Source organism: Cynocephalus volans, chromosome 5 (assembly GCF_027409185.1).
Source record: "Cynocephalus volans isolate mCynVol1 chromosome 5, mCynVol1.pri, whole genome shotgun sequence".
In the NCBI taxonomy this organism is placed as follows: Eukaryota; Metazoa; Chordata; class Mammalia; order Dermoptera; family Cynocephalidae; genus Cynocephalus; species Cynocephalus volans.
This window is the reverse complement of record NC_084464.1, coordinates 87,038,933-87,062,329: the sequence shown is the minus strand read 5'-3', so window position 1 is coordinate 87,062,329 and position 23,397 is coordinate 87,038,933. Positions and strand designations below refer to the sequence as shown.

Below are 23,397 nucleotides of genomic sequence, written 5' to 3'. Positions count from 1 at the left end.
CAAGTAGAGACAAACCCTTCTAGTAGAGTTTCCAGGGAACTGTCAGACAGGTCAAGTAATGACAGTTCTTTGATAATGTTGCTCCACAACTGTTCTGTCTCCTGTGGTGGCTGCTAGGCTACTCATTTTCACTATGATTGTGGAGCTTTAGGTTTTCAATACTGCTATGGAGGAGGGGAGAGGAGGATCTAAATAGGAAAAGCTTACAGTGTCCATCCCAAATCTCACTGTTCTTAGCAAGATTCAGCCATCCCAAATCTCACTGTTCTTAGCAAGATTCAGCCACTTTTCTTAAATAAACACTCTTCAGATTATTTCAAGCTTTGGCTGATTTCTAGAATTCTGAAAAAAATTATTTTGACAATATTTGGCAGTCGTTACATTGTTTTTGTGGAGGTGAGCATTTTCAGAAGTTCTTAGTCTGTCCTTCCCAGTGACTTCATTCTTCCCTCATTTTTTAAAACCATTTTAATTTTTTTCTTTTCTTCTTAATCCTTTTTTCTCTCTCTTCTTTTCCTTTTTTTTTTTTTTTTTCTATTTATGTTATTTTGGTAGTGGCTCAGGGGCGTTGTTTAAAGTTAATAATAGTACTTAGGATAAGAAATTATCTAAAATTAAGGAACTCCTACGTATAGTTAATTTTTTTATATGACAGATTTTGTTTTAAATAAGAAAGACTAAGAGCATTATTCCTCTCCCCCCATGTATATATATTTTAAGTGAGATGCTGAGATTTGACTTTCCCTTCTATTCATTTCAGAAATGTTTCTCTAACAGCATGGGAAATTGTAAGCAAGTCAGGCATTCTAGTAGCCTTCTAGACTGAAATGATCAACTCAAATTGGCCATTTTATGGTCCTAGTATGAGCCAAGGCATTTTGGTGTGTTTTTATCAGCCTTCTACCAAAAAAAGGTAGAAATATTTTGATATATTTACTATTTATCATAGTTGCCATTCTATTTAGAAAATAATCATAATTCTATTTTTTCTAGTCTCTTAATTACTTCAGATTTTTTTCTAGGTAAAGTGTTTACAAAGTAATGAAGAGTGATGCTTGTTTTCTTTTTTTTAGAATCTCAAAATGTGGATTTTATTTGTAGTGTTCTTGTGGTAGCCGATCAACTTCTCATAACTCGATTGAAAGAGATTTGTGAAGTAGCACTAACTGAAAAATGTGAGTAATTTTGAATTAGAATATTAGTATATTTTCAGGTTGATTCAGGATTACTGTATTTTATTGACTTTATGATGCCATTTTATGGTAAAATAAGACATTTTTTTTTTGTACAATGAAAAATGTCAAAGCATTTAAATTGTTATGTGCCATCATTTGTAAGCAAAGTCTTATCTCTGAAATAAGTGAAAATATGTACATCTTAGAATTGAAATATTATTAGTTTTTACTGAAATGTCAAAAAACTTTGAATAAAGATGTTGTCAAATTTATTTGTGAATTTCAAGAGTAAGAATTTGAAAATGGTCTTGGCCATAACTGTTTTTAACTACCCATTTCATACTATTCACTGGAATTTTTATGTAACTTTCTCATTGATATGTATCTGAACAAAGAACATCTCTTTTCTCTCAAAGTGTTATTTCTTTCTCTGTTCGTTATTTCAGTTAATTGCCTGATGGTCCTCCTGAACACTTAACTTTAAAATCAAAAGTTATTTTTTATTGGTTACATTGTTTCTTGCACCCAAATTCTTTTAGCTGCCAAAACTGATTTATCCTAACTGTGTTGCATTTTACCCACCTTTTGATTCTCATTGTCACTATGCTAGTTGAGGTCACAGTTATCTATCCCTTCTGTGTTGTGTCACAGTAGTCTAAATGCTTTTTCTCTCTTCTCTTTCTCTTTCTTTAATCTTTCTATAGGAAGTAATTATGTCTCTCTCCATTTAGATATTTTTAATATATCTAAATATACTCTAGAATATGGGTTAAATTTCCTTAGCCTGACATGAAAGTCTTTTGGCTTTCTAATCTTATATTTGTTCTGTTTCATTGTTACTTCAGGAAGTGTGAAGGGATTTGCCGTCAAATTTGTCTGATTTTTACTTGCTAGGAGTTTGTCTTAGCTCTCATGTCTTATTTCCTCACTTTTCTTGAACACTGTGGACTATCTTCTCCTTGGTTATCAAAAAGAGAACAACAGCGCCCTGATCTCCTTTTAAGCAAGAAAAGAAAAATATATTAAAATAAAGGACACAGCATATAATATGTGTAAAATATACATATAGGTGATATTTTTACTTGTTCGACTGACTTTTCTGGCCTCCCTTAGATATTCTTTCTTGGCCCCTGCTGCACAGTTGTTTTTACTTATGAATTCTTTGATATTTCCAGAACTTAGCAAAGGAAGGGTTCTTCCAAAATTTGGTGTTTAATTATTGGGCAGATTCTTGTTCCCAACTCATCAACTCTAAAGAAATCTTTATACAATCCAATTTTTTTCATTTTTGTGAGATGTAAGACTGTGTTCATTATTGGTTGAAACTTCAGGTTAGTCAGGAATGGGGTAGAGGCAATTATTGACTGCATTTGCAACTTTTGACAGTAACACAGGAGAAAAAAAAAAATGGAAGATGATGTAGAAAATAGCTTTATTCTTCTGTTGGCTGGCACTCAGAGTAACTAAGAAAAAGAGTGGAGAAGTCAGGAAGCTAACGTGACATGCAACATAGGTAGAATATTTTGGTAGGGTCACTAGTGAAAAAGGACACTTCGTATATAAAGTTACTAAGATTGTAATTAAATCCAGAATCTTTTGCACAATATATCAGATTCTGCACTGGCATGAATAATATTGCGATAAGATTTAGATGTACTTATTTTCCAAATATACATCTATATTTATGTATAAATATACCATCATAAATTCTGATAGATAACTTAACTCAACATTAATATATTTTATACAATTATTTCATCAGTTCTCTTAGTCTTAAGAATATCTTTTTTTAGTTTTATAGAAGAGAGAATAACTACTCCATACTATATAAATGGAAAGGAAAATTGTTTATCAATGAAAGTTAAAAATTTTTTTCGGAAAATGTTAGGTGGAAAATTGTCAATTCTTAGCAAACAGCTTTTAGATGACACTAATGCCCTTTCTGTATTTTGTTTTGCTTAAAATTTCTGTGTATGTGAGCTTATGTTTTCTCATAACCAGTCTTTTGAAATTACTTTGGTGTATTGGGATGGAAATGAATTCCATATTTGGTTCAGTGTAAGTTATTTTTGGTGAGAAAATACTTTGTTTTTCTTGTTCTAAATATTGTTACAACTTTAGAAATAAGTATATTTTATTGGCTGTAGTAACATGCCTTTCATCTAATTTTGTAAATCTTCCTTTGTAGTTACCCTTAAGAATGCTGCCATGCTACTAGAATTTGCAGCAATGTATAATGCTGAACAGTTGAAACTGTCTTGTTTACAGTTTATAGGACTGAATATGGCAGCTTTACTTGAAGCAAGGTAGGACGGGTACATACATTAAATAATTTGCAAAAGGAGTTATTTATATGTAAGAGTGGATATGTTAGTAGTTTAAAGGTGAATAATGATGTTTAATTGGATGAAAAAAATTTGATAAATGCTAATAACTTAGGAGTCACAGACATTTTATAATTAGAGGGATCTTGGAAAATTTTCAAATGTTTTTAGCAGTGACTTTTTTAGTGAAATAAATATATACATTATTTGTAAATATAAGGTCAAAATATTACATTTACTGACTATAAAGTGAATGGTGAGAAAAATGAAGCTGTTTTGGTGAATACAGTAATTTGAGATTAGAGTTCTTGGTGTTACTTTGTAGTTTAAGACTGTATTATCCAGTTTATTTCTGTATTTTGTTTCAATAGTAATAATTACAACTCCTACTTAGTGCTTACTACGTGGTAGGCAGTATCTAAAAGTGTTATGCAGAAAATTCAGTAAGTTTTCATAAAAATCTTGTGAAGTGTATTCTGTTAATATATTCATGTTACAGATGGGAATACACAGGAAACTTTTTTCTTTTTTGTCTTGCAAAGAATTGAGAAAATCTTTATCATACAATTATTATAAATGGTAACAGTTTTTAATAACTTTCAAAGTCAGGATGATCTTTGTTAAACTAATTCCAAAATGTGACTGAAATAAGGTGTTCTGCTATGTTTTGGAGGTGAATAACTTCCTGACTCTAAATAATTGCCAGTTAGGGTTCAATTTAGAGAAAATTCTTCTGCAGTTTCAGTCTTTGTTATTTTGTGAAAAATGCTTTGAAATGCAAATTAATGTTATGCGATATGAGATAGTGTCATTTTAAAATGCCTCTGATATCTTAGTATGAGAAACTGGTTAGATTTTCAGACTGAATTGAATTTCATTGCTGATATTACGTTAGTAGTTCTATTTATAGCAATTTTATTACCCTGCATTGCCAAATAATCTTGTTCCATTTGTCGTAGAAGTATAAACAAAAAACTAAAACAAGCACCAACTCTTACCTAAGATATGAAGTAGAACATGATGTGTGACATTACTTTCATTAAACTATTGTGTTGTGACAAGTGTGCCAACTGAGTCATTTAATTAAGGAGAGCATCTACTGTGGTGATGTCTTATTTGTATAATTTTATGTGAGTAAATACTCACAACTTGAATTAAAACGAAGATTTGTACAAACTTAACTATTGTTAATTAGGTATGTGTTTGCTAGAAGTGTAAATAAATAAGCTCAGAGATGTCAGGAAAAGGAGGGCTGCACCAAAATTGACTTCGTATCACAAGATAATGCATCAGTTATCCCTAAAGTGTCGAACGCTGGTATGATATAGGTTTGAATATGCAAGTTGTTTTGTATTAGTTGTAGAAATAGTTTAGAATATACTTTAGAAAGTAAACTTTGGTTTAAATGTTCACTGGTACCTTAAAGTACCTCTTTGGAACCTGAGAGATCTCTGAAATCTGACTTGAATACAACTGATCTAATCTAAACCTTATTTTAGACTTGAGGATGCTAAGGCCTGGAGAAGTAAAGTGAGTTGCTCAAGGTTATGGAGGTAAATGGTAGCAGTGATAATTCTAGATAGAATCCAAGTATCCCAATACTTAGGCCATTGTTATGTCAACATAGCATTCCTTCTATAGTTAAAGATGATAATTTGTGGAAAGGTTGGAAAATGAGTACTTGCTGTTTCATTGTTAGGGTAAAGATTCTTTGTACACTTATTCATGAGTTGATTGAGTTTTATTCAAGATATTTGTCTAATATGTTTGCTGTTTATTCAAAATACATAATGTATAAATACACCTGTGGGGACACTTCAAAAAGTGCATGAAAAGGGGCCGGCCCCGTGGCTCACTTGGGAGAGTGCGGCGCTGGTAGTGCCAAGGCTGTGGGTTTGGATCCTATATAGGGATGGCCAGTGCACTCACTGGCTGAGCGTGGTGCAGACCACACCATGCGGAGAGTTGCGATCCCCTTACCGGTCAAAAAAAAAAAAAAAAAAACTTGAAAAGATTCTTACTATCTTTTAATTCTATTTTTCCACAAACGTTTTGAAGAACCCTTATATTTCCAAGAAGAATTTGTAGCAGCTAGTATATATAATGCTTAGAAAATTACTTTGGGGTTTTTTTTGCAATATGAAATGTGTGTACATATTTTAAAATCTTGACAGGTCTTAAGATAGAATTTTGTGTCCTATTTTAGGTCTCTTGATGTTTTAAGTGATGCCGTTTTGAAGGATCTTTCTGTATTTTACCGAAAAATGGTAAGGTTTATGTTTTTTTGAAGATTTCAGCAGCTGTAATGTTACCATCTAAACAGTATATTATATCAGACTTCTCAATGGAATAATTTCCTAATGAATTCTAATGCATTAGGATCTTTTAAAAGTGAGGACATAGGATTTCTTCACAGATCTCACAAATAAATATGATAATCAAAATTGAAGATACTTAATGATAAAATTAATATCTGTTTTAATTCTTTATAAACGAGAGTTCCTGAAAGCTTCAGAGAAAGCGTCAGGACAGTGCAAAAACATGGATTCACATGATCCCCAAGAAATGGATTAATCTGTAGTTAATAATAAAGTGGAGTTTATTCCAAGTTTTTTTGGACAGTTTTATGGAATAGACTTTTTAGTAAACTAATCAGATTTTTCTCTTCTTGTAAATTTAGGAAGTTTTAGGCATTCCAGACTTTTTCTAGTTAATTATACCACATATTAAAACAAATGGAATAATTTGCCTATTTTTAAAGAGCATCTTTACAAACTTTGTATTTAAAAAGTGACATCTTTAATTCTCCAGATTCCAGCAATGGACAGAAGAGTCATTACACCATATCAAGATGGACCAGATATTAGCTATTTGGAGACGGAAGATGGAGATAACTTTTTGAAAGAAGAAACAAATATGGAACAAAATTATTCGTAAGCTCTGTTTTTGTTTTGTTTTTCTTTTCTTCCTTTCCTTCCTTCCTTGTTTCCTCCTCCATCTACCCCAGTCTTGGACACTTGACACTTTTGTACTGATATCAGAAGAAAAAATTGAGCAATTCTGACATGAGAAGTATGAATTTATGTTCATTTTTAGCCTTGACATAATACAGGTAAATACATAATTAATATTTACAGTCTAACACATTTAAAGTATAAATATAAAAACAGTGTAGCCTTCAGGTTAAACATGTTGGGTTAAATAGTGTATTTATCTTAGTACCTCCCTAAACTTTGCCGTGATTGCAGTTAAAAAAAAAAAAAAAAAAAAGGCATATTGCACTGCAGCAGAGAGAACAGGAAAGGAGCAAACAACAGTCAGGAGATGTTTTGGAAGTTGGAAAGTGGTTGCCAAGTGGTAATGACTTAGAGCAGAAAAAGCTAAAACAGAATTCTGGAAATGCTTAAGAATTAGTGGTACCACATTTGTGAAGACTAGGGTGAATTAAGGAGCATTAGATCACTGATCCCTTTTTGAACCCCATCCAACCAAGTGATTGCCCTGCCTCCATCTTGGCAGAAGACTAGAGATTTGCCCTCTGGAGAGACTGAACAAGATAGGTTGCAGAAAGGAGTGCACCAGCCATAGATGAGGTACTATTTTCAAAGGATTCCTCTCTAGAATACCTGACTATTTCAATAGATACAACCTGTAGTGAATGACATTTGGGGTCCTCTAACAAAATATCCCAAGATCTATATAATCCCCCTGTAGTGAGTTGACCATTAGGCAAGCCCTGCGTAGAATTTTTAATCAGCAGTTTAGGCTTACTTATCAACTGTTTGCAGAATTCCTTTCCTTTTGCCTGGTAAATGACCTGCTAAAGTGAAATCTTTGGGTGTTCAGTTCATTTACTACATATAACCAGCTGTGTACTTCATTGAAAAACTGTTCTTGAATTTCAGAGATGTCCTTTTTTAAAATCCCTTTTGTAGTGTTAGATAGTATTTGCAATATTTGAAATTTATGGATATCTGACTTAGGTGTATGACATGCTATTATGTTTAAAATTATAATAAAATTAACATTGATATAAATGACTCATGTTGTCTTCTACAAAACAATAGTATTCACAGCTGACTTATGTAACTGGATAAAATACATTTATGAGGTCTATAATTTTTAGGTAAGACAGTTGTGGCCCTCAGAGATTTTATTTTCTTTTTCCTGCTTAATAGTACTTAATTCAGGGCATTAAGCATTCTTAGAAATGCTTTAAAAAATTACCACCAAATATTTGTAGTTCAAGATTATAGTTTGTAACGGTTTGTGTATATTTGTACAGTATTTTACTTTTCAAAGTATTTTCCTCTATACCATTTTGTTTCTAACTTTGACAGAAATGTTAGGGTTAGAACAAGTAATAGTATCACACTGAGATCCAGTGAAATTAAGTAATTTGCTCAGGGCCACAGAGATAAATGTGAATAGAGGGTATATACTTTACATAGTTTTTGTTTGACAAAAATGCTGTGATTAAAATGCATAGTTCTTCTGCTGTTTCATCTCTAACTCAATTCATTTTAAAAATGATTTTTTATGTTTGCTTTTTCCTAGGGAAACTATGTTCAAGAAAGTAAAAACAAAAGCTAAAAGGAAGCCACGTAAGCGTTCAGATAGTTCTGGAGGTTATAACCTTTCAGATATTATTCAGAGTCCACCATCTACAGGTTAGTGGAAAATGTGTTAGCATATATTTCCAGTTCTAATCTTTGATGTCTCTGTACATTATCTAATTCATTTAACATGCATTATGTAATAATATATGCCATCTGCTGGGGCTACTGAAATAGAAAATAGTTCTTATGGAGGCTGCAGAAAATGGTAGTTTATTGTGATAAGTACTCCCATTGAAATTTGCTTTGAGAGCACAAAAGAGGTACTTCAACTGGTCTGAGAAGATTGGGGAACATCTCTTAAAGGAAAGTGATGCCGAGCTGGATCTTGAAGAATTAAGTGAAGTTAGTCAAAAAAAAAAGGAGGCAGATGAACATAGTAAGCAAAAGGGGGCAATATGTTCCCAAGCCCGAGGCAAAAGAAAGAACTGATTTCCTGTGCATATACAGTAGTACCCCCTTATTTGCAGTTTTGCCTTCTGCAGTTTCAGTTACCTGTGGTCAACCACAGTTCAAAATATTAAATGGAAAATTTCATAAATAAATGATTTATAAGTTTTAAATTACATGCCATTCTGAGTAGGTTGATGAAATCTTGCACTTCCAGCTCTGTCCTGTCTGGGATGTTAGTCATCCCTTTCCTCCAGCATGTCCACCCTGTATATGCTACCTGCCCATGTGTCCTATAGCAGCCATCTTGCTTATCAGATCAAAAAAAACGTAGTATATACAGGTGCTTATCAACTTACAGAGCTAAATGCCAATAAACCTATCATAAGTCAAAAATATTGTAGGTTGAAAATGCATTTAATACTCTGATAAACCCACCATAAAGTTGAAAAATTGTAAGCCAAACCACTGTCCAATGGCATAGTGTGTTAGAGGTTGGCAAACATGAGAGATACTATTGTTATGTCAATTTAATTCATATATGTCAGTGCCCCAAGCAAGATGCCATTAATGTCTAGAAGCAGATAATAATCTAGTAGTAGATTATAACACATTTTATTTATATCTAGGCTTTTGTGTGTGCCTGTTTGAAAGTAAAGGTTATGTAGTTTTTCTAAAATTATTTTCCTGTTTTTACTTTGAAAATCTTTAACTTACTGAAAAGATGAAAGAAAAATTCCATGAATACTTGTCTATTCTTTATTCAGATTTATTCCTTTTACCACATTTGCTTTTTCTTGCATGATCTCTTGCTTGCTGCCTCCCCTCACCCTCCAAGCATTCTACACACACACATATATGTGTGCGTGTATGTGTGTATTAGAGAGACCTTTTTTTTTTTTTTTTTACTGATCCCCTTGGAATAAGTTGTGAATATCCTAAGAATAAGAATATTCTCCTAAAAGTAAGGATATTCTTCTGTACAACCACAATACCATGAATGAATGAATCTCCTAAGAATAAGAATATTCTTCTGTACAACCACAATACCATTGTCATACCTAAGACAATTAACATTGTCTTAGCCTGTTTTGTTTTAACCTTAAAAAAAAAAAATCTAGTATCACACTGACTTTGCTTATTAATACCTCTTTAGTCTCTTTTAACTAGAACAGTACCCTCCACACCTTTTTTTTTGTATTGTTTTTTCCAAAGTTCAGGCTAGTTGTGTTATAGACTATCCCACATTCTAGATTCATCTGATCTAGATTAAACCTTATCAATTTTTGACAGTTACTTTAGATAAAGCATGAAGTGTGACTAAAATAATAAGACTACATACAGCAATAGCTTTCAGAAATGATGGGTGTATTTTATCTATAATGGTAAGACATAACCTGGTGCGATTTCTATTAACAGTAATTTCATATTCAATCAACTCCATATAAGTGACTTATGTGGTTGATGGTTGATATAAGTGACTTAAACCTAAAATTGATTATGAAGCACTGAAGGTAGGAATCAGGAGACCTGTTAAATGGAGAAGACATATCTTAGGACCTTTCCAAATTTAAATTCTGTGATCATGTGTTCTCAGTGTTGTATGAGTTACTTTTATTTCTTAAAAGGAATCAAGGGTGGATTGATGGATAAATAAGTGGGTAAACAGTCATGAAACTAGTGATTTTTTAGTCACCTAAATGATTTACTGAAAAAGCAGATATTTGGTTTGTTTTAAATAGTTATTGTTAGCACATGTGTTAGAATCTCAGCATTTCAGAACTGAAGTAATTTGTCCCATACATTAAACCTGAGGAAACGAGCTCAGAAAACATTAGTGATCTGAGGTAGTGACAAAAAAATAGAATTTACTTTCTTGATTCCAGTTCCGTGTTCTTCTTGGTATACTGTTTTTTCTGTGGTCAAAGTAGATAATGGTTAAAAGATTAAATTTAACTGGGGGCCAAAAAGACCTATTATGGAAGAAAAGTTGAGTATGAGACAAATTTCATCAAAGACAGTTGAGTGAAGGCTTAACATTTGTGTGGATTCTTAAAGTTAAGACAAATGACATTTTGTGAAACTGTTTTTGACCAAAACTAATTGTAGGCCGCTTTAATCATCCTCTTTATTTTCTAGCCTTATTTCTGATTGAATTTTGTGAGTGTTCCAGTATTAAAAGTGCTCTCTGAGATGAAAATTTGCCAGTCTTAAAAATATACAAAAGATTATGGGAGAAAAATTTTTGAATATTAATTCCAAACTATTTTAACAGTGATAACAGCAAAAGAAGCATATAGCTTGTCAAGATCATCTACTTTATTTATTTATTGAAACATAATTGATTATACATATTTTGGGGGTACAATGTTGACTATCATAATTTGTGTACAATATGTAATGGTCAAATCAATATTATTAGCATATTCATTATTACAAATTGTAATTATTCTTTGTGTCCCTTACCCAATTTCTCCCTAACCCCTCTCTGCCTCTCCTTTTCCCATCTTTAGTAACCATGGATTTGTTCTCTCCTTCTGAAAGTTCAATGTATTATTATAGTCTTTTTTCTTTCTCTCTTTCCTCCTTCCTTTCATTCCTCCCTCCCTCCCTTGAAACTTATCAGAAGTTTACTTTGTACTTTGTGTTTGAAATGATTCTTCTATGCTAGTGAACTTGGATACCAGGTATAGCATGGAGTCAGGCATTTAGGTTGCCTAACAGAAGAAATGGTATATAAATTTGCTAACAACCCTCTTGCTTCAAGTGATACGTTAATTAAAATAGCTCTGAATCGCCAGAGATTTTTTTGCAGAAGAACATACTCTGAAACAGGCTACAATTGGCTTCTGCAGGATCGTTTGCTACTGGGCCAGTATGCTGGCTATATAAGAGACAATAAGCCCACAGTGGTTCCTCCCACACAGAATGGAGCAGATCTGCTCCTTTGTGTGGGTACAGAGACTTTTGTGCAGGAAGACAAGTTAGAAACAGAAAGGGTTGTGGGGAGGAGGTCTGGGGTTTATTAACTTTGTCTTCTTTATCTTTTATGGAGGGAAAAAAGTTCTCAATCACTTCTTAAAGCAGATCCCAAAGAACTGTATTCCTCAGGTTCATTGTGCAATTGGCATGTAATTGTAATGAATAAAACTAATTTAGAATCTCCTTCATTTCAATTTTTCAGTTTAAACTATTTTCTTTTTTCAGTTAGCTTGAATTATTAAGATTTTGTTGCAGCAAATACAATTTAAATAGTATTAAATCTGGATAAATCGAAGCATTTAGCTATTTGGTTCATAGAATATAATGCATATATGTTTAACGTGTATGTGTTTAAATATATTTTTTTCATGTTTTAGGATTATTAAAGTCTGGTAAGACCAATTCTGTGGAATCTCTTCCAGAACTATTGACATCAGACTCTGAAGGAAGCTATGCGGGAGTGGGTAGTCCTAGAGATTTACAGTCCCCTGATTTCACAGCAGGATTTCATTCAGATAAGACCGAGGTTGGTTTTTTAAGCACTGCTTCCTTATCTTCAATTTTTAGGTCAGTAGACAGTTTATCTTTAGTTTTTCATTATTTTTGCTCTAAGTTTAAAACACTCTGCTGGTTGGTTTATAAGAAGGTATAACTAATCACACAATTTATGTAGTGTTTTCTCAAATTTTCATAACGTTTCTAGTTTTAGAGATTTAGTGGCATTTTTGAGCACTGTGATGTTATTTCTAATCTTTTTTCTGCAACAAAAATATAATGTTGATGTAAGATATTGTAATACTGTATATATATTGAAAATCATATTTATAGTTAAGTTAATGAAATATTTTTTGTGAAATGTCACTTAATATTGGTCAAAAATTGTCTAGGAAAACGATTTTGAAAATAAGCCTAATTTCAAATTCTGCATAGTCTCTTTCTTCCACAGAGTTAACTGGAGCAAAACAAGCTGGAATGATTGAGTTCATCTCCTAGTACAGACATTAAAGCTGCAGGATTCCTAGTCTGGTCAACCCTGAGGGTGTAGGGGGGGGAGTGTATATTTTAGGCACCTCTTAACATTTTATTCCATAGTTGTTAGTCTATAGGGGGAAGGTAAATATCTAACTTATTAGAAATAGAGCCATTTTTCTCTAACCCCTACACATCCACAAAACATATTGGAACTTCTAGGAATTTGTGAGACAATAGAAATTTACCCTTTCTTCTTAGAGTCTTCTAGGCCCCAAGGATTTATTTATTTTTTTAAATATATGGTAGAAATATGGGGGCAATTCATATTCTCACAAAGGTTGGTCTGGAAGACAATCGAGATTTAAAGGAAGGTTGAGGCATATTGAGAATTTTTTGCAATACTAGAAGAATCTATCTTGGCAGTGGAAATAACATTTTAGTAACTTCCTTGACCTGTTATAATAGCAATAGTTTTAAGAGTTCCTTTTGAAGTGTCAATATTATTTGACTTTAATTTTATTTAGAGTACTTTAATTATAATCAGAATGAATTGTATGACATTCATACCAAACTTTTATTTTCTTTCATGCTATGAACATTAATTTTAAACTTACTGCTTCATATCTTATTTGTTCAACTTTTATTTATTAACATTTTTGTTTGCTATTTGTGTAAGTAGGGATTTAATATACAAACTTATTTCTCTAAAAATTATTCTCAAAGCTCACAATGATCAGGGTCAAAGAATTGGTTTGAAAATTGGTTAAATAACTAAACTGTAGAAAGAGCATGAATTAAAAGTGCTAGATGACTTATTGTTGTTAAGATTTTATACTTCAATATACTGTAACAAATATTTATTAAGTGCTAACTGTGTGTTACTCTCATTTACTTTTAAAAATTTTTCTTCCCACAGGGGAAAGTTAAACCATATGTCAATGGTACACCTCCTTCATATTCTAGGGAAGAGTTAAAACGATGGGAAAAGTCACCAATACTTAAAATATCTGCTCCACAGCTCATTCCCAATAACAGAATTGAAAATACCAGCTCTTCTAGTTGGGTTGCTGGCTCTTTCAGGTAAGACTTTCATTTTGTCCTGTACCTGTTAATCTGAGAAATATTATCCATTTTTAGTCAAATTGAAAATTTTAATGAAGCACATTTTAAAAAATTAACATAAATTTCTAATACCTAGAAAATTACCTAAATGTGTATAAATTGCTAATTAGCTATAATGGGCTTTTTCCCCTCAGGCTAAATTTAGCTGCCTTTGTATTATCATCATTGAACAGTAGCAAATACTGTATTTGTGTAGTATTTGCTGATATGTACACATGAGCGTACTTCAAAAAGTTCATGGAAAAATAGCACTAAAAAATAATATAACTCTTCCCATGAACATTTTGAAGTACCCTCATGTGTATGGACTTAATATCAGCAATTTTTCTTAGATAATATATATTATCTCAGGAAGACCATTTTGTCATTCGTAGGCTTGCTTTTATCTTTTGTATTACATTAGGGGTTTTTAAAATCTTACAAACTGTAGTATTATTCACTGTTAATTTTCAGAGGATATTCATTTAATGTTTTTATACTGGCCTTTTGCCTATATTTTATATATATTTTTCTTTTATATAGAAAAGTCAAATGAAGGAGTAAATGTAATTCAAGGTGCCATGTTCTTTCAGAATGCTTATTGAGCTTGTGTTTCATCTTTACATGCCTCTTACGGTTGATAATAGACTAAAACTGTTAATCGACTTGTTGATTATTTTATTATCTGGACCATTTGTGTAATTCTTTTGAAATATGCTGCATTTTGTACAGTTGGAACAAAGATTATGATCCAGTTTATGTTGCTTCATGGTCTAAGGGTAGTTCAGAAATTATTCTGAAATTTTCTACCTTTCTAAGTAAACAAATTGGAGCATATGTCATTTGCAGGAACACCTAGAAACATCTTCTAATTGCTTATGTTAGAATATTTTGTTAAATATGTTTAAAAAATAGCTTGGCATGAAGTTAACAATATAGGTTAGCTGTCTGTTTCAGTACACTGCTGAAAGCACTGACAAAGTGCTTAGTAGTATGCGGTAAGCATTCTCAATATTAACATATACACAAACATTTCTGAATACATTATGAAGTATTGCCTAGTGGAAATAATAAGTAGAATTTTTTTTTAATGAAAGAAAATAAAGGAAACAGGTTAGTCTTTAATATGTAATAATATGATGTATTTTTACCTATATCGTAGATTTCATTTAGATCAGAAGCTGTTATTGTAAAGATTGTATAATTTTTTTTTTAGTATGATACAGCTTCCTCTGGTGGGTCTCCAGTATTGTTGAGCATTCCCAGGTTTTTCTATTAGGTATCTAATATTGTTAATATTAGACAGAAGAATTTTGTTTGATTTTTTAAAAAAAGGAAAGAATATAATTTTCATGCTTCATTCCTCCTAATGGGTAAGAATTTAATTAGAACTTTGAGATCTGCCAGAGTTAGATAACTTAAGAATCTATTGATTGGCCTTTTCTTCAATTTAGGAATATATCACTTAACCTTATGACATTGGATGCATTTTACTTGTTATTTTTGTACGTGTATATAAAAGTAGCCTTCATTCAAAATATCCTTTTTGCGGTTGGCCATAGCTGATGAAGTAAATCTAAATTGTACTTTCATTCTCAATCTTACATATAATTTACAGTTTCAGTGAACTTTGGGAATTGGGCTTTGTAGGTAAATGAATGCCTTATGGAGTAAATTTTTTATGTCTTTTAGTCCTGCCAGCCCTCCTGTTGTGGATCTGAGAACCATCATGGAAATAGAAGAAAGTAGGCAAAAATGTGGAGCTACGCCAAAGCCAAATTTAGGGTTGGTTTAAAAAATTATAAAAAAGAGAAGCCTATGTTGTATTGTGTTTCTGCCCTAAAGAATTAGAAAGACCTACTGGGTCTTTCCTATTATTTTTCTGCATTTGATGTTATGGTTAATATAAGCCCTTTTCTAGGTAATTTACCTTCCCTCACTAATATTATTTCTTAAATGTATGTGAAAGATTACATTGACTTGATAGACCAGCTCTTCTGGAATACAGTATTACATGCCAAAAATTTGCATTTAAAATGATCATTGTGGGCTATTTCTAAAGAAAAACCAAAGATTTAAGGCTTTTTATGCAAGTTCCCCTTGAAAAAGTGTAATGTTTATATGTAGCTATTACTTGATCATTGATGGTATAAACTGATATTGTCACTGTTGAAACTTGTAGCATCTTGATCCAGTAATAGTAAAATTACACAAAATAAAGAGAACATTATCATTACCTGTAAACTTCATTAAGCAGAAATTAATTGTAATTGATTTAACTTAATTTCTAGCAAAATGATTTCTCATGGAGTTAAACTTTCTCAGAAACAACGGAAGATGATTGCATTGACTACCAAAGAAAACAATTCAGGAATTAATAGCATGGAAACAGATTTAACTGCTCCTTCAAAAGCCCTCAAACCAATGAATGCATGGTATGCTCTTATTTTTATTAAAATTAACAGAGATCTGTGCATTAACATTTAATGCATTCTTGCACATGTTTCCCAGTTAACACATGTGCATATATTAATGTGTGAAAATGTTTGTAGAGTACAGAGATCTTCAACATTAAAATGTTGAATAGGATACTATAACAAAGGCACCGTCAGCAAACAAGAAAAAGCTCTTGGCAATTAAAGATTTTAATAGTTGACAGTATAAAATTCTTAAGAATGTTCATATTATTATTATATATAATAGCTGGAAATAACCTAAATGACTATCAGTAGTAAGTGGATAAATCACAGTTTATTTTTATAGCAGAATACTACACAGTGATGAAAAAGAATGAATTATGACTAAATACAACAATGTGAATGAATCTCACGAATGTAATATGGAGCAAAAGAAGCCGATCAACAAGAAAAAAATCAAACTACATTGATTCCACTTATAGAAAGCCAAAAATAGCCATTGATTTACATTCATGTTTTTATTCATTCTTCTCTGTTTTAGTTAATTTTTATAATGTTTTGTTTATCTTATTGATTTATTGATTTTGTTTTTAAGTTCTGATTAGAAGTTCTGTGTGCCTGTGAGGAACAGGTTGACTGATAGGTATGACTATAAGATGACCTAGCAGTATCCTTAGGGCAGTCCCCCCATATATTTATTATCTTCATATCTTTTTTCGTTGGTCTTCTTAGTTTATCAGTTTCTGTAAAGGGCAGCCTTTTAATTTGTTGCTGGTGAGGTATGTATTTGGTTATAGGACTGGAACTGATTCTCACCATTTGGTATAGATTTTTACACGCTTCACCATTTAGTGTATAGACTTTGTACTCAACAGTTCACTTCTGCTCTCTCTGTTCTCTCTATTACTAGTGACTTTGAGTCAAATTTTCCTTCTGCTAAGGTAAAGGAGGTATAGTCATGTGACCACATGGAGATAGGACATTTGGCATTCTCAACCACTCCACAAGTAAACTTTGAAACAATTTTCACATTTTCATCCTCATGCCTACCTCAGGATTTGATACACATAAGATGTCTTCAATGTATGAGCCTTTCCAGGGTTCTGAGCTTCTTACCCTACCACCACCTGCCTGATGACTATCAGGTTTCCTTTATTTCTACTCTGCTACATCAGTTATCACTCCAGCTCTTTGCCATCCTCCGGAAATATGTTGCTATATTCAGTCTGCCATCGTCTTAATATCTTATTCCTTTTGCTCTTGTGGGTTTATACCTTTGTGATTACTTTCCTACTCACTTTATATGGGATTTCAGGGGAAAATATTTAAGTATTTATCTGAAACTTCAGACTTTGATTTTCAAATTCAGGAAAAAATTTTCCCCAGTAATTATTAGCAACATGTACTCAGAGTCCCATACTGAAGGCACTGTCTAAGTTTTAAAAGGAATCTATTATGGCATATTAAGGAGAATTCTAGGGGGAAAAATGCCGTAAAGTTTGGCCACTAATGTAATCAGGATATTTGTTATACATTTATTTTATGAAAATGTGATTGGTAAACTTAAATACAAACAAATGAATAATGAATTTTATGTATCTTAGGATACAGGAAAATTTATTTAATGTCTTATTATAGATACTTTTATTCTGAATTATTATCAAGGTGAGAGGTATCTGAGTTGTCATAAAATTAATGATTTATGCCCTTTTTATGGCTTAAGATTATATTGTTTAAGGATCTTTTCAAGTTCATTTCTGTGAAATTCTTTTAAAAATATGCATTGCTTTTAGTTGTACTCATTAAACAATGAGCTGAGGTAACTTTGTAAAATATGTGTGTAAAATATATATGTAAATATGCATATACATAAGTAATTATACAGACATTTTAAAATAAATATATGAGGGTACTTCAAAAATTCATGGAAAGATTTGTATTATCTTTCAAATCTATTTTTTCACCAACTTTTTGAAATACCCTCATATAAGTAAAGTATATACGTATAATTTATTGTTAGATTATGGGAATGTTATCCTAAATTAATGCCATAGATCAGAAAACATTTGTTAGAATTTGAAGAACACATTTACATAAAACAGTTAATTTTTGGTATTTAGGAACTTTGATACATGTTTAGTATAGATTGATATAACCATTATCAGGTTGTTCATTTTCTTTATTGAATATTTACAAGGCTACAAGGTATTTTCAGTGGAGCACTAGACATGAAACTAATTATTGAGAGAACATAATGTAATATGCTGCTTTGTGTGATTTTAAGATTATGAGGTAACCACATTGTTCAGTATATCATTTGATTTTTAATTAGATACACATAGAGTGTGCATGCATGTAATATGTGCTTGAAGTAAAAGTGGAATAGATTGTTTTCCTGAGAACATCCATTGTACATGTTATTTTGAAAAAAGTTGGAAGAATTTAAACTTTGCTTTGAAAAAGTAGAAAGTTAATCTGAAATTAGCATTTTAATCTGATTTACAGATGGTATTTACAGAATGTATTTATGACTGTATTGGTTTATTTGTAAGTTTTTTAAAAATACTTCTCATCTGAAGAATCATCTAATGAGATTTTATTTCTTTAGAAGTTTTTTTTTACTATGTTTATTTTAATATTAAGGTTAATGTGCAATTCTTAAGCAAGTCGCAAATCAGCCCTCTAAGTCTCTTGTGGTTGTGGTAGGGTTTTCACTGGTTAGTTCACACATTCATTTACCTGGTCTATACAACTCCCAGTGCTACATGTAGTTGTACTCCTGCTGCCTGCAAGTAGGTGTGGCAATGCACAGTATTATAGATAACCGACTTTTGTAATAGAATGAAGTTTTAACCAGTTGAATTTTAAATCTAATGTGAAAATACCAAGTATTTGTGGGATTTGCCCCCTTTTAAATATCAAATGTTTTACTTGGAGAAATAATGTAATATTTTTCACCAGTCATCTTGCATAAAAAAATGCACAGTCTTTGCAGCCTGTTTTGATGTATGAATGTAAATTCTTCCAAATTTTATTTAAAGCTAACCTACATAGTATAAACTAATTTCAGTTTTTTAACTTTTTAGAGCTAGAAATTTTATTCATTAGAACAAAATTTCAGGGCTACTTTAGCTGAGGAACAAAATCCTGGTTCATTTTTGCGAGGATACAAATGTCTACAAATTATTCTCCATAAAGTTTCTGTGGCTGCTAAGATGGAAAATAGTGAAGCCTATGAGTTAGCAAAGTAAAATTATAGGAAATCAGACACTGTTTCAAATTATGGCATAATCAGTGGAAAGAACAATGGAACTTATTTAAAGCAATATGCATAAGACATTTTATAGGTAATTAGTGTGCATGTTAATGAATGTATGAATTTATATTTTTCTAAGCACTGTTACCTATACTTATTCTTAAGGAGATGTTATCCAAGTAACTTTTTTAAAAAAGATGATTTTATGTTCTGTGTACAGGTATGTATGTGTTTGGGGGAAATAACTGGGTGATAAAGTCGAAGTTGGGATAGTTCCTTTTGAAGAAATATTTTTAACATGAATATCTTAGGTCATGTTTCTGATACAAGTCTGTACAGAAAATTTGTTATCATTTATGGTTTTTCTTAGGGCAAATGACTTTTAAATGTGGGCACAGAAGTATAGTGATTAAGCCTGGGTTTTGGAGTAAGCTTTGTCTGAGTTTAAATTGTGGATGTGTTAGTTGGTAGCAGTGTGACCTTAGATCAGCTGTTTAATTGTTCTCTGTCTTAGTATCTTTGTCCATAAAATGGGGTAATAACAGTGCCTCCTTCACAGGGGTATTGTGAAGATTAAACTGAGTTAACACATGGAACACACATTTAGCATAGTACTTCAGCACTGTGTTATGAAATAAATAAATGTTAGCCATTATTATTTACTTAAACCAATTGTAACTTAATTTGTAATATAGTCACATGATTAACTCCTTTCTACATGTATTAAGTTTTTAGTGAATTTCTTTTATTTAGAAAGATCTAATGTAAGGTAGTTTGTATTGATTTAACCCTTACTGAGTAAATGGAAGTTCGGTAAAAAATTTCTAGCTGATTTTTTTATGTAGGTTCTTTTCCTCTGCTGTACCTACCTATTCTTTAATTCATTCTGAGTATTTTTGTTGTTGTCCTCTGAGACATAGTTATAATAGCTATTTTAATGTCATTGCTAATTTCAGCATCTGGGTTATCTTGGGTATTAGTCTCCATTGATTCCTTTTTCTTATGGTATGGTTTTGATTAATTTACAGTTGACAGCAAGACTCTAGCATCATATTAAACATTGTAAAATTTTTGGTATGCATTCTATTGTCTCCTTGTATATTCCAGCAATGCCCGTTTATAAAATGGATGTTTTAACATGATCTTTGCTTTTTTTTTGCAGGGCTTCTTCTCTACATTCGGTTTCATCCAAGTCATTCCGGGATTTCTTACCAGAAGAGAAAAAATCTGTTATTGGCCATAGTGCGGGAGATCATGTCAAAAAAGTTTGTTTTAAAGGAATTGAAAATTCTCAGTCTCCCAAAATTGTAAGGTAATAAAATTAACTTAAAACCAATACATTTTCTTCCTTAAAATATTCTGTGGTGGTTTTATGTTCTGAAATAATCTTCAAAAATTTTATGATATTCTTTTACCTTCAAAATTAAATTAGCATGTCTGTTCCCTCCTTTTTTTTTAAAAAGCAGTTATTGAGGTATATTTGGCTTATAATAAACTGCCTACATTTAAATTTTATGACAACAATTTGAAATTTTGACATATGTGCACACCACTGAAACCATCACTACCTGATAGTGAACGTAATCGTCCTTGTCAGAAGTTTTCTCATGCCCTTTTATAATCCCTTTCTCACACCCTCTATATTCTGCTCCCCAAACAACTACTAATCTGCGTCTGTTGATACAGACTCGCTTGTATATTTTAGAGTTTAATATTAATGGAACCATAAAATATATACCCTTTTAAAAAATCTGTCTTCTTTTACTCAGCATAATTATTTTGAGATTCATCCATGTTGTTGTATGTGTTAATAGTTGATTCTGTTTTATTGCTGAATAGTATTTCATTGGATGGATATATCACAATCTATCTATCTGTGTATGTGGGTGTTTCCAGTTTTTTCTCTAGCTGTTTTTGATACTAGTTTTTAAAGAGCAATGTATTTTATAAAGATGTTTTATATTTTAAATGCCTATATGAGACATGAAGATCCATCCATAATTTAAAAGTAATATTTTAATAAAAATAGCTTCCCCAACATGGTATATAAATTCTCTTAATTGTTGTTCAAAAAGGAACATTCATGGAGCATTAGATAAGCCAATGTTGAAAGAAAAAAAAAATGTTTAGTTGGATGACTAAATGGAGTTTTTTCCTCCTATTTCTGCTAATAAGATACTTCCCAAAGATATTAATCCCTAGAGTGTTTTATACAAAAAAAAAGTAATTAAAATGTCACATTATTTTTACATAATGATAAACCCTTGATTTCATTGGTTATCAAACCTTTTTTTCCTCCTAAACCCATTTTTAAAATGAAATTTATGTTCAGTTTCAGTGTATCAGATAATATAAACTTCTCTGAAGCCAGAAAAGGGGACTAGGAACCATACTAATTTAATTTCAGCATGCCTACCCTATGTGCAGCTCCTGAGGAACTGTCATAGTCTTTTAACATTTGTTTGGAAACTACTGGTTTAGATGAAATGTTGAGACATACAGTGTTGTTATTGTTGATATTGTGACTGGCTTCCTTATAATAGATATGTACTTTTTGGAGCAAAGTTTTTGAGTCATTTTCTTTCAATACAGAAAATCATAAATCATAAAGGAACTAAAGAAGTCATCTGGTGTGTCTCCCTAACTTTTAAAACACTTTTAGCAGTGGAATACTATTTTGAAATAAAAAATCTGAAATGGAACTCTAACATATAAAATAAATTAAGCCTTTTTACATATAAATTTATAAGTTAAAATTTTAATATTTATAGTAGACTCGTAAGTATAAAACTGGGTGTGATGTAAGGCATTTGTAGTCTTAAATTTGGCAAGTAAATATTGATTATCTGCTTTGTATCAGATACTATGAAACATACTAGAATTACAATGGTGAACAAAATTAAAATAGCCCCTGCTCATATAGAACTGTTATAGTTCAAAAGAGAAGAAAAACCTTAAATAAATAATAAATAAAATTACATAAAGCATTATGAGGAAGTATATTAAACTCAACATTCAGTTTAATTCTATATTTTGTTTTAATGATCTAATATTAAGAAGTCCTGATTCTTGACGTTCTCTGAGAACACTCTTTATTGAAACAGAGATGATAGACAAAAGCTTTATTTTTTGAGTTTATATTAAAAAGAATTAACTTTGCAATGGAAGTTAGTGTGTTGGTGATCTTCAATGTATTAAAAGTATTTGAATGTGTAATTTTTATTAGTTTCACAAAATGTATTTCAGAAAAAAAATGAAATACCAACAAATGTTTGTTGAACATTTTAAGGTAAACTGGAAACTACTCAACCTAAGCAATTTAAAACTATTCAGTATCTTGTAAGTTCCTTTTTTAAAGATGTTGAGAGTAGGGCATTTATTCCATTTCTAAGTGACTGGTAACCTCTTCATGTTATTAAACTCTCATAGTAAAAATGATGTTTATGTCTAACTTCATTTGAGTGCTATTGTATACGTCCAGACACTCTAACATACATATATCTTATATATATATTCAATAAAAATATACATAATATACATAATTGTAACACATCAAAATAAATGTTTTAAAATAGTCATTATACATGCATCTCTCATTAGTAGGTTTTTCTAACCCAAACAAATTTTTTTAATGAAAAAAAGTCTTACATTTTTAAAAATAAAAATTTAAAAAAAAATTGTATATTATCCTCTGTAGTAACCCCAGATCTCATTTTCCCACATGTATTATAATATTTTTAAAAACTGTAGTATCATTCTTTGTGATATAAGAAAAATATAAGAATACCATCGTTTTTGTAGGTTAAGTGATGTCCTGTAGACCTTTTTTTTTAAAAAAAAAAAAGATGACCGGTAAGGGGATCTTAACACCTGACTTGGTGTTGTCAGCACCACACTCTCCCAAGTGAGCCACAGGGGCGGCCCCCAGACCAGGTTTTTAGATAGACCTGTAACTTGTTTATTTTCGTACTGTGAGATAAACAAATCTGCCTTTATTGGTATTTATCTTATTCTCCTTTCTTATTTTGCAATGGAAAAGTTATCCCTTCTATCTAAGGCCAATATCTATACCTGTGCTTTTATCCTACCCCTCTCCCCTTCAGAAGCCTTAAACTATTATCTCTTTTCTTTCTTATGTAGGCTCAACCTTTTCCTTTTAACTAG

General features: G+C 31.4%; 1 protein-coding gene across 3 annotated transcripts in view; it reads left to right on the top strand.

The window, feature by feature from the left end:
* The window catches only part of IBTK (inhibitor of Bruton tyrosine kinase), a 72,639-nt gene that overhangs the window by 39,969 nt on the left and 9,273 nt on the right, over window positions 1-23,397 (top strand). For 2 of the 3 annotated variants that reach the window (XM_063096643.1, XM_063096641.1), the window contains exons 17-26: window positions 1,074-1,175; window positions 3,364-3,481; window positions 5,706-5,766; window positions 6,311-6,432; window positions 8,057-8,169; window positions 11,865-12,013; window positions 13,376-13,539; window positions 15,253-15,345; window positions 15,852-15,995; window positions 20,396-20,545. In XM_063096643.1, coding sequence (XP_062952713.1) covers window positions 1,074-1,175; window positions 3,364-3,481; window positions 5,706-5,766; window positions 6,311-6,432; window positions 8,057-8,169; window positions 11,865-12,013; window positions 13,376-13,539; window positions 15,253-15,345; window positions 15,852-15,995; window positions 20,396-20,545 — 1,216 coding nt within the window. The remainder of the gene's footprint in view (window positions 1-1,073; window positions 1,176-3,363; window positions 3,482-5,705; window positions 5,767-6,310; window positions 6,433-8,056; window positions 8,170-11,864; window positions 12,014-13,375; window positions 13,540-15,252; window positions 15,346-15,851; window positions 15,996-20,395; window positions 20,546-23,397) is intronic. The other variant, XM_063096644.1, reaches the window with a different exon arrangement.